The sequence below is a fragment of the Indicator indicator genome, chromosome 8, assembly GCF_027791375.1.
Source record: "Indicator indicator isolate 239-I01 chromosome 8, UM_Iind_1.1, whole genome shotgun sequence".
NCBI lineage: Eukaryota > Metazoa > Chordata > Aves > Piciformes > Indicatoridae > Indicator > Indicator indicator.
This window is the reverse complement of record NC_072017.1, coordinates 22,329,881-22,341,928: the sequence shown is the minus strand read 5'-3', so window position 1 is coordinate 22,341,928 and position 12,048 is coordinate 22,329,881. Positions and strand designations below refer to the sequence as shown.

The window sequence follows — 12,048 nt, the reverse complement described above, 5'->3', positions numbered from 1 at the left end:
CATTTGGATGTTGCTAGGTTGGCTGGCACTGCAATTGGATATCTGAACAGTGTGTGGGCTGTCCTTCAAAGTCCCGCACGCATGACAGCTCTCATTTCTTCTGGCAAGTGCTGAGCAAGAGGGTGGCATGAGCAGTGTGATTATTCTGTCCCTGCCAGACAGCCAGGAAGGTGCTGCCAGGTAAGAAAGCAGCTGTCTGTGACCTTGGTTAGCTTTTATATGGTGAGAGGCAGGAGAACAAGCCTTTTCCCACAGACCCTTCCCTGCCAGCACTTCCTTGAGAGCTGACATCTATTTCATTTACATGCACAAAACATGACTTATTGAAGTATTTCTTGCAATATTTTATATTAGTTGTGAAGCATAAAACCCACACTACTTAGATATCTTACCACAGCATGTCCCTTTTCTTGTTTTTGCCACATATATCTCACTTCTATTATAGAAAGGTACTAGCGGTATGATCTTATTTAATGTGAACCTGAAGGGCTGGATAGTATTCATTTCCATTTCATGCCTTGTGATGATGAGTTACTATGAAAATTCATCTATCCTTAGGTGTTTACAACCATAGCTGCATCAGGAAGCACTTGAAAATGCCAGTGGATTTGCAGAGAGCCCAAAGGAGGTCATTAGGTGCTTTGTGTACAAAAGGAGGTAGCAAGCAGCCAGGATCAGTGGCTGCAGGACGCAGCAGGTGGAAAGTGGAGCCTGCTGTGGCTGCAGTGGCTCAGGCTACTGCTGCTGACAGTAATTTGTTCCTCTGCTGCCACTAGTGCAGGCACTATAGATGCTTGCTCTGCTCTTGTTAAAGCCTTCTTAACACAAACAGGAGACACATCTGTCCTCATATCTTAAGTATACTTGTCATCTTATTTTTCATGTCCCTATCCCCAGTATCACAACAAAAGTGCAGAAAATTTGAAATGGCAATGGATACGTGGTCTCAAACACATCTATACCAGTCCTTCTAGAACAGGTACAGCATCCTGGTTTCTGTTCCTGAGGTAAAGTCCAGAATAGTTTTTAAAAAATAAAGCTACACAAATTTTTTTTTGGTGACAGTGTTATGGGAAGGCTCTGGGCTTTGATTTCTGTTTCAGGAAACAACTAAGAATCATAAAATCATAGGATTGTTTCAGTTGGAAAAGACCTCCATGATCATTGAGTTCAGCCATTTAACAACTTCACGTTGTTTAATTTGCAAATTCCTGGATTTAAGTTGGAAAACTGTGTCTTTAGACATCTCTGGCAGCAGATTTTTGCAACTGCATGCATGTATGTGTACACACACATATACATATGTATCTATGGTAGTATATGTATACTGTACGGTAGAAAATTCTGAAGCACATGAAATTATTTTTAGAATGTGTCTGTAATTCAGTTAGGGCAGGAACGTTACTCAGAAGCTAGAGCTGAGGTACCCCACATTTGGATATTAAAGAATCTGTGCTCTGCTTGCTGCCTTCTATGTAATATGCACCAGCTCATGTGACCACTTATTTCTCATTTGCCAAAGAAGTGACTTTCTTCACATGTTGTCTGCCGTTATATTGCTGTCTAAACCCTATCAGAGCTTCACAAGGAACCATGATGAAGAGTGCAGGATGTTGCAAAAAAGTGTCCACTGATGCATTGCACTTCATCTACTTGGAACCATTCTGAAGAATAAAAATATTCTCCAGGTGATGCTACTCTTCTGTGGATGGAAGGTCTGACACTGTACACCAAAAGTGATAAGAAATAAGTCTGAAAGATAGAGAAGATTTGGAAATGTTCATAATTTTCAGTGAATTGGTTGCTAAAAAGAATGTGAGACAGTGGGGACACAATGCCTTTGAACCATAATGGGAGGCTGGGCATTTGCTTAACTAAGACTGTATAATCTGTATAATGATGTTTGTCCATTTACAAACTTTAGGCCATATAGCTAATGTAAGTAAGAAGTTCAACATGTATTTGCATAAGAGCTGCAGAACTAATTTTATACACAAAATTTCCATTCTGTTAGGTCTCCATTTATAACACATTTGACGTCTATAGCAACTGGAAAACCAGCATTCTTTGTACCACCGATGCACGTTTATCCCCAAAACAAGACTTCCTGCTTCTTCACAGAGTCTTAAGTTTAAATGAAGCAAAGGTAACTAGTGATAAAATAAGTTTTTATACATATATGGATATATAAAACTAATGCAATACTGCACCCCGTCTTCCTCCCATCCTCGTCAACCCCTCTCTGCTGATACGCCCTTGTTCCTGCCAACTCCATCATCTTTCGACACCGCCATTGCGTCTTTCTCCCGCCGTGCACCGGAGGATGCTTCCCCAACTCTTCCGCACCTCCCACTGGCCTGTCGTTGTTCCGTCTCTGGCGGCGGGAGGGCGCGGGGAAGGCGATGGGTGCCGCCCGCCCAGCATCCCCTCCGCTCCTCCTGGCCCTCCTGCTGCCGGAGACGCCGCTCATCCAGTGCCCATGTGCGGGCGACCGGCCGGGACATGCTCACTGGCAGAGCGCCGCGCCGCCGCGCCCGCACATGCTCACTGGCCGCGGAGGGCACCGTCGGAGGTAGGGGCTGGTTCCGCCGGTGGGGGAGCACCGCTTTCGCTCCAACCGGCCGCGACATGGCCCACCGCCGGTTCCCCGGTCGCAGTCGGCCCTGATAGCGAAGGTCGGGGAGGCAGCAGCGGACCGTGTGGCGGTGAGCGCTGGGCACCGGCGGTGAGGGCCGTGGCGGTGGCGGGGCTGTGTGTGCGTGTGGGGCCAGTGCCCCACGGTTGGGCGGATGGGGGCCCTGCCCAGGAGCCCCGTTCTCGCCGGGCGGAGCCTCGGAGGCCCCGTCAGCACCTCGGCCAGCGCCAGTGGCGGTGGGGCCGGGCCGCAGTGGTGGGGTCGGAGTGAGCGGCGGCAGGACTCGGGAGTGCGGCCCCGAGGGCAGCGCCGGACACATCCCACAGCTGCGGTGGGAAGCGGTCCCTGCGGAGAGCCTTGTCCGTTTCATCCTCCCGTTCTCCTCACTGTGCGGCCGTAGCGCTCGGCAGCACGGAAGCGGCTCCCTCCGCGGTGCTCGGGCCGGTGGGAGGCCTCTAGCGGGGCCGGGCAGGCGGGAGAGCGGCAGAGGCAGCTTCGCCACCGTTACCGCCGGGGAGCACTCAGGCTGCGGCTCCCGGAGGGGACCAAAGCATCCCAGTGCCGGCGGACGGGAGAGAGAGGCAGCCACTGCTCCTTAGAAACAATTTTTTACAAATTAAATAAAAGTAAAAGGTGCCGCTGGTGCTGAGGCAACTGCGAGGTTTCTTTTGGCCTAAAGAAATGCTTGAGAATGATCTGTGGGATGGGAAACAAATGGAAAACGCTCGGGGCTTGGTGGGGCTGTGACGAGGGGCAGGTTTGGCCGTCTCTGGCCAAACACAAACCCCAGCTCCTGGCCTTCGAGGTATGTGCTTCCACTCGGGAGAAGTTACATTAAACCGAACACAACATAATAAAGCCCAGTGTTGGTGGTTGTGTTTAGTCATCTTTGCAAGGCCTTTTCAGTGCTGGCTCCGCAGCAAAATAAGCCATTTGTATTTAAATTCTGTCCATAAAGTTAAATCTGCAAGCCTTTCTCATAACATTGATATGATTGCTATTTCATCTGTGCAAGGTCACAGAGGAACAGCAAGTTGTCTGTCTTGCTAGATGACTGGTTGGTCACATATAACAGTATTGAATATAATTGATATATGACACAAAAATTTCATCAAAAAAGGAATAACTGTTTACAAGTTTCAGAGGTTTTTGCATTAAGCAGCCTTGGAAGGACATCATGTTTATTTCTTAGACAGACTGCAGCAAACTTAAATCTGTTCTTCACTGTCAGTCTCTTTGGAAAGCTACCTGACTCTCAGCAAATTGCCAAAGTAGTTTCCGTATCAGAGGTATACCTCAACAGATTTTTTTTCACAAGACAACTAAGATCAAGCTTTTTATTTTTTTCTTTTCAGCAAAAAACAACCAAACACATTTGTTTACTTATTGTAGATTGCGTTTTTATTTGCTATATCTTACCTAACATAAATCTCTTTCTTTTGTTTTGCCACAGACTGAAGGTTTCTCTGAAGATTAATATTCAAGATGAAGTTTTTACTAGCAGTTTTCTTTTTTGTCTCATTCTCCTTGTGGGTTGAAGAAGTCTATTCCAAAGAGAAGTCTTCAAAGAAAGGAAAGGGGAAAAAGAAGCAATATCTATGTCCATCGTATGTTCCTTGTTTCTTTTATGCTTTTGTATGATGGTGAATTTGCCATATTTTTAACAGTGGAAATTACATGGCAGTTGAAGTAGAAGGTGATGATTTCTGCTGAAATAATGGGGTTTGGGGGTTAGAGTGGAGGGATGAGGATTTGACCAGCATCATAACTAAGTTCTGTCAATGAATGCATTTCTTCTGCAGCAGGTCCTCTGTTTTAATGAAAGGAAAAAATCTAAGCCATAGTAAAAATAATTTATCTTTGTGGGGGGTGGGTAGAATTCCAACCTGGTGTCTCGCTATTTATGTGGGGACAGAGTAATGTAGTGCCATGGTGCTATGCTGTTTAGCATTGTGTTGCATGTGTATGGAGAAAAGCTAGGAGAATTTTAAACTGTCATACTGAAATTCGATTTCTGGTTAGCTTTGTTCTGTAGGAGAAGGATTGTTCTACATAGAGTTTTATTGCATGTTGAATAGAGCTAAGGTCTTCACTATCTTCCATCAATTATTTACATTACAATAACTTCTATGGAGGCGGATTGCCATAAAGCATGCACTATGGAATAATCTCTCTGCAAAAATACAGAAATGGAATTGCTTGGCTGAATAGAGAATATATTCTGGACAGCTATGGTTACCTGATGTTAAAAGTGCTCCCTCTTTCTAATGCCTACCACATTTTAGGTTGTGATCCATGGGACAATGCAAAGGTTTTATTTGTGAATGCCTTTTTTGGTAATTTTTTTGGCCAGCCTTGCTCATCTTTTTAGTGTACAGTGTAAATAGCTGAGGGAAAAAATGATGGAATATAATAAGTTGCCAAGAAATGTATAAAAGCACTATCCCTGAAATGATAAAATTGTTTAGGTAAATTTAAACCACATTTTTCTTTGCCCATAAAAGAAGACTAGGAGATGAGAATGACTATCTAATGTTCATAGACTTTTTCCAAAGAAAAAAAAATATAAGTAAGAATAACAAGATGGAAGCAACATGGAAGAATTACATTTCTTACATTTTTCACTCTTTTTAAGTATTGACAGTGATGTTTATTTGTAGCCCAATTTTTTTTAGAAAGTTTCTACTTATGGTGAGTGGGTTTTTTTTTAAATTATTTTTCATATCAAATCTGAAAAATGAGATAGATTTTAGGATTAGAATACATTAAGATACAAGTCTCAGATGTGATCATGATTCATCTGAAATGACCCCCATCCATTCTATCCCCTTTGTATAGTTAGGCTGAGCTCTGAATGGAGCTTTTGGTCTGAGTGACTGTGAGGATTTGTAGCAAGGAAACAAATGTCATCATTCTCAGGACAAGTATCAGAATGGAAGTCCTCAGAAAGTGAGTTACACAGTTTGGAACTTAATCCAGATATTCCACAGTCTAATTGAAGCAGCCAGCATTTCCCTCCTGTTCTTGACTTGGTCTTAATGAGAATTCAGAATATTGATGTAGTTTTATACTGGCAACTGGGTGGATTTTTTGGTCTGTTTTCCTTTTAACCACAGTGCTTCTTGGTTTGCTGTTCTTTTTGATACCAGTTATCTTGCAACCATTAAACATGATTTAATTTGTCACCAATATACTTGAAAAACACTGAATAGATGCTATAAGTTTTGAAGTGATACTTTTATACTCTAGCTAGTTGAAACTTGATGCAAAAATGCCATCAGAATCCAGTATTTGTCTGATGTATTGCATGTGCAGTGTTGCTAGCCAGAATTAATTGCCATAGAACTAAGCCCTGCTGGATTTTCTGAATACTGAACAAGTTGTCTGTATCTTACTTGGCTGAAGTTCACAGTTTGAGAGACAACCACTTGTAACAGTGGGGTTGCAGGACTGCTGTTTATGTGGCTGGCACCTAAAAGATCTCTCATGTGAATAAGCAATGAAAGTCAATTCTGTCTTGCAGAAAAATTATCTAATGCTGTCTTAGCTCAGTCTACTACTGATGGCAAACTTGCAATCATCAGCATTTTTTATAATCTCTCACTTCTTGATTTGGTGACACTCTGCATTATAAAAAAAATACTGCCTATGCAACAATTTTTTTTCCTGTGAAATAAAAAAGTAAAGAATATTTCCTCAGAGGCAAACCAATATACAGGACAGTGGAGTGGGAATTAAGTGACGCTATAAGAGTTTACCAAAAATAATCTCAAAGATAGTGGCTGAATGAAAAATTTATAGTAAATCATGAAAGAAATCTTTTGGAAGAGTGCCTTGTATCTTTTTAGAAGACAAGGAATAGAATTTTGCTTCATTTATGAGATGGAATGATACAAAATCCTTGTGAAAACATACATTTATAAGTTAGAATCTTAGTATACTTTTAATTTACATTTGTTGCTGGTACACTAAAATGTAAAGCTTAATTGTAAAAAATTATTGCTTTTTGTTTCCTTACAACATGTGAAAAGCTAAGTCTTACTGCCTCAAGAGAAGAAAACCCCACATCAGTAATCATATAAATAACAGTCTTCACAAACTTTGTAATGAAATTGAAATGCATGCAAATAATTTATACTGATTTATACTGAATCTGATCTTACTGCCTGAGTTCCTTAGTTTGATGTTAAGCAATGGATGGTTATAAGACTGGCTTGGGACTCGGGCATTAACTTATATATATGAAAACTGAGCATACCTGAACTTTTCTTATTATGGCTTTCCAGAATACAAGCCTTTCACCAAATGTGCCCCTCTGGCATTAAATAACTGCTATTAGAATAAGGTGAAAACAAGCTGATTAGAAACCCCATAAAAAGTTCATTATTGTCTAATAAACAGGTATTTACTTCCTTCAATTACAAAAGTTCTATTTTGTGTTGTAGAGCAAAACCCCTTCCTGGTAATTATTCATAATGCTGTACTTCTCAGAGCTTTATGTGATAGAGACTTGATTGGATATTTTATTTTCATTTATTTCTGAAATTGTTTTTCCTGTTTTTCTTAATCAAGGGATCTCATGAAACTGATGTTTGATCACTTGGTTCTTAGTTTGATTTAATGCTTGCTCAGAACAGATGTAAGATTTCACGTCTTACATTTACATAATTTTTTTTTCTGACCCCAGGCTATCCAAATGAGACAGACTGATTATACTTGTGTCTGATTCCTGAATGTTCATTGATTAACAAAGAAATTGATATAGTAGGCCTAAAATCCTCTAATAGGGCATGTTGCAGCATAAATACGAGAGGCTGGCTTCCACAGATGTGTAGTGCAATAAAATAAAAAGCAAGCTACTTCTCTATGGAAAATATTCATAAAAAAAAAAGAAAGAAAGAAAAAAAAAGAGACAAGTCCACTTCTTCAGGAAGAAAATTACGAATTTTGTGGATTACAGTCATCTGTTTGCAAAGCTTATTTTGAAATTCACTATACTGAATACAGATGATTTTGATATAGCAACAGGTGGATTTAGTGATTTCATCTCTTTCTTGATTGAAGGCTGCCTACCAGCTGCATTACCTCTGTTACTTCTTATTAGCTACTTCATAATTACTCATAATAACCTACTTCTCATAAACATGCTGGACACTTAGCTATATTTCATATTTCATATGAAATACTTATGTTTGAGCTGCTGTTGTTATCCTCCTTAGCCCAGAAAGTTTCCACTCAAAACTACTTGCAAGATCTCTAGACAAATACAGGAAGTTTGCTTATGACAGTGCTATAGAAGTCATGAAGATGAAATAATGTCAGGTAACAATTAACAAAATTAGTTACGACTGTGCTCATAATCCCAATTATCCCTATTAATTAGGGTTTTAGAATGATTGAGCTATTCACTTGCACGGTGTTCATTTCTGACGATCTCACAGTGTCTTTAATGCTATCACAGTGCTAAGAGTATGATCTCAATCACTAAATCTCATTCTTTTATCTGGATATGTGTTTTTAAAGCAGCATCCCTCCTCATCTTTATGCAGTTTTCCATGTGAAGATCTACATCCATGTAGATGATTAATTAAATACTGTGTAGTATCTGCAGAGCATTTTTAACCCACAAAGCAGGAGTACAAATCATACTTTCGCTTTTATTCAGTAAAGCATATCAGCTACTTCAGGAAACTGTGAAATGGTCCTCTAAGCCCTCCAGAAAACATGGCTTGTGCCATCTGCCAGGGGAGAAGCTTAGAAAGGTCACAGATGCCAAGGTTCAATAAACAGCTTCTTTGAAAAAATAACAACAAAAGACGGTATAGCTAGGGAAAAAAGCCTTTGATCTCTGATTAAAACAGTTTTTTGAAAGCTTATCCTGATCTTTCTTTTGGTTAACTGCCAGCTTCTGACACACTCTTCCCATAAAGACTAAAGTAGAAATTCAAAGTGTATCTTGTATCTTGGATCCTTTCCACCTTCCCGTGGACAAGGACTTTGTAAATTTATGTCCATCTTTTGGGTGTGCATGCCTTCGCTAGGTGTTGAATGTGTAAATGTAAATCTAATTGTAAATGTAAATATAAATGGTGGGAGAATGGAATCACTTCTGTCTTCATTCCAGTCTTGTAGAAGACATGGTTGATAGTTTTGAACATTTTTAAAGTATGATGGGCAGAATGATACAGTTTGTGGGAGAAGATGGAACGAGGTTGAAAGACAAGCCTGGCTTGCTTTGTGGAAGCAGTTACATCTCACAGTCATTCTGAAGATAAGTACTTTGCAGACTCCAGGTCTGGTTCCTATAAAATTTTTTTCACCCCACAGTAACAGCAGCTGGTCAGTGGTTTCATCGTTCTGTAGATTGAAACTTTCATGGAAAGCTGTGAGCTCAGACAGATAGGGCCACATTCCAGGAGGTTTTGGGAATTTGTTTTCAGAATGGATAAAGCTTTTGGAGACTAAAAGATAAAGCTATATAACTGAAACCTAAGTTTTCCTGTAAAACAATAATTAAATGTAGTAGGCTGGCTCTTGATCAATAATTCTCCCTCTCAGTGGGCAGTGTTTGCTCCATTCTGAATACTCTAGTGACAAGACACTCAAGTTGGGGGATAAAGTTACAGACTTCATTTCATGTACGGTCTCTGGACTGAGAAAATACTTGGATTGGCAGTTTAAATTACACCCCCTAAACCTAAGCACGAGGGAAGGACTAAATTCTGTTCTCAGCTCCACCAGATGGATCTTTGTATGAGAATTCATATAGAATGTATCTCCACTTAGACTTTCCACTTACATCTCCACTTATACCAGCATAAAGTTCGTTAGAGTTTTCCAGGATTCATGTATTATCTCAATACTTACTACAACTGGAAGAAAGACTTGGACAAGGAGCATGCAGATGCTGATCATGTTTTATGTCTGCATACAATATCAGGACACAACAGGACACCCATTATTCAAAAAGGTAATTTAGTTCAGTAGGATGCAGAGATCCTTAAGACAGGACCAAACAAGCTTATTTTAAGAAGTGGAAGCACTATTAGCTTGCTGTGAACAGTACTTGTCAGGCTGGGTAAAGTACCATACTAACCTGGTTCTACAAGTTTGGGCGTTGTCATCTCTGTAGCAGGCAGGTGAATCAGTTTGCTTTTGTCAAGCTAAGGGAATAATAAGAGGGTGCTTCAGATTACCATGTAAACTGTCCTTAAAGTTTTCAACCCTGCCTGTTTTGATTGTGAAACCAAAGCTGGATTGGAGGCTTCTGATGGACAAATTCTGAAACATTGACATTAACTGAGCTATTCATACCAGCCAATTTCTGCAAGATTGTTTACATGCTCACATTAGGAGAATGTGCTCTCTGGTCTATCTAGAACAGGAAATGAAAGACAAGTTATTTCACCCCCACAAGTCAAGGTTGACAATACAGAATGCCGAATCTGAGTTTCTTTTTCAGCTTCCACTATGAAGGGAACTTTCTTTTTGTCCACCATACTGCATCATCTCCAAATTTAGGTACTGAAGTTACATATCTATTTTCAGGTGTTTAGCCGTCAGCTGCATTTGTGAGGACACATAAACAGTTATTCAGAGTTCAATTATTTTGATGTAATTTTAGTGATATCACTGTGCATTGGAAGCATTGTAATTCTTCCTAGTGATAAAGATGTCACTTGGTACAATTTGAAAATGTAGTTTTTAAGCATACTAGGCATGACTGAGATCACTCAGAAAAATTACATAGTATCTTGCTGTTTTGCATTAACCTGGTTTTATACTTAGAGTTATTGCACTCAGAAAATCAAATGCCTGCAGATCAGTTTATATCAGTTTTTACAATACATGGTGAGATGGCAGATACTGTGTTTCCAAAACTCATTTTTACCATTCTCAGATATACGCTGTCATGTTACGTGACTAAAATGTCAGTTTCCATCACATAGATTAAATAAACTGTACTAAAATCTGTTGTTTCAGCATTACATAGGATTTTTTTTCTGCGGATAACTGAACAATGTGAGCTGGAATATATATTTTTATCTGTCAGGTTATCCAAGCTGTGCTCTCTAACACACAGCAGCAATAGAAGAAGCATGCTTCCTGACCAGACTGCAGTACAGTATGAGACGGTGTGTGAATATGTCCCTGTGACATGTCTTTTTTTTTTTTTCCCGGCTTGTCATGCCATAAATAAAAAGTATATTTGTGTTCTTTTCTAAAGCTGGAGATTCTTCAGCATAATGGGATCTTAAGACTAGGAATGAAGGCAGTAGGTGAGTTAATACAACATCAAAGATTTTAATCCCACTTGTAGAATATTGAGTAGAATATTATTTATATTCTTTTCTCCATTTCATCCTGTGTCACTGCATGTGACAAGGCCTCCTTGTAACTTCAGTGAGCTCTGAGAGAGTAAAACCATAGAGATAAAATGTCTTCTGACACATTTTCTGAACACAAATGTAATGAAGCTATATAAATTTTAAACCAACTGCAGTGTTGCTTCCTTTGCCATGCATATCTGGCAGTTCAATGACAGCATGCTGTAAAAGACCACAGCAAAAATATAACTGATACTCAGGAGAACTTTTTTTCCCCAGTAGCTATTCCAATCACTTCATCTAAAGTCACCTTTAAAAAAATACCAGTTACTGACTCTGTGCTTCTTCTCCCAACTCAGACTAGTGACTGCTGTTGAATTTCATTTGGTTCTTATAGAAATGAGCATAAATGTGTGCATTACACTTGTATAAGATCAAAACACTACCCAACACCCTGTGGATTATGTGGTCAAGATGTTCTTTGCCAGAAAGCAGTGCTGCCACCTGTTCTTCCCATCACAGTATGTCTTCTTTGCCTAATTCATAGGTGACGACCTTTGAACAAACAGCCTGAGCAGATACTTTTAGTAATATAATCTCACAGAACTACCACCTTGTTCCTCTTAAAGGGACAAATAAACCTGTCTGCTGTATTTGGGCTTCTTTTGCTGTTTAAAGCTCATTCATTCAATTTCTTAGACTTTTTTCTTACTTTCCTCATTGCATATTATTAACATTGGTAATTTATATGCTATCCTGTGTGACTCAGGTTACCATCATCACTATTTAATAAACTTCTATGTAGAATCCATAGCAGAAATTAGAAACAAAAAGAAAAGAAAATAAGTTTGTTCATTAGTTATCGTTTGGTTTTGTTTTGATTTTCCACTAATACTGGGCATATGTGATTTAGAATAAATCCTATTGCCTGTGTTAAGGAGACCCTCCTTTTATAAATGCAATTTCTGTGGATATCTAGTGTAGATGTTTTAGATGTTAAGATGTGTAACTTGCAGGGAAGCAATGCTGTGAACCTTTTTGCATCAGATATAACACAGTATACAGAGTCTTTGCCTGCCCTTTTAG

The 12,048-nt window shown here is 39.7% G+C and overlaps 1 protein-coding gene across 1 annotated transcript in view; it reads left to right on the top strand.

Annotated features, from left to right (window-relative positions):
* The first annotated feature begins 4,120 nt into the window (after window positions 1-4,120).
* The window catches only part of GLRB (glycine receptor beta), a 38,756-nt gene continuing 30,828 nt past the window's right edge, over window positions 4,121-12,048 (top strand). The window contains exon 1 of the mRNA XM_054382883.1: window positions 4,121-4,242. Coding sequence (XP_054238858.1) covers window positions 4,121-4,242 — 122 coding nt within the window. The remainder of the gene's footprint in view (window positions 4,243-12,048) is intronic.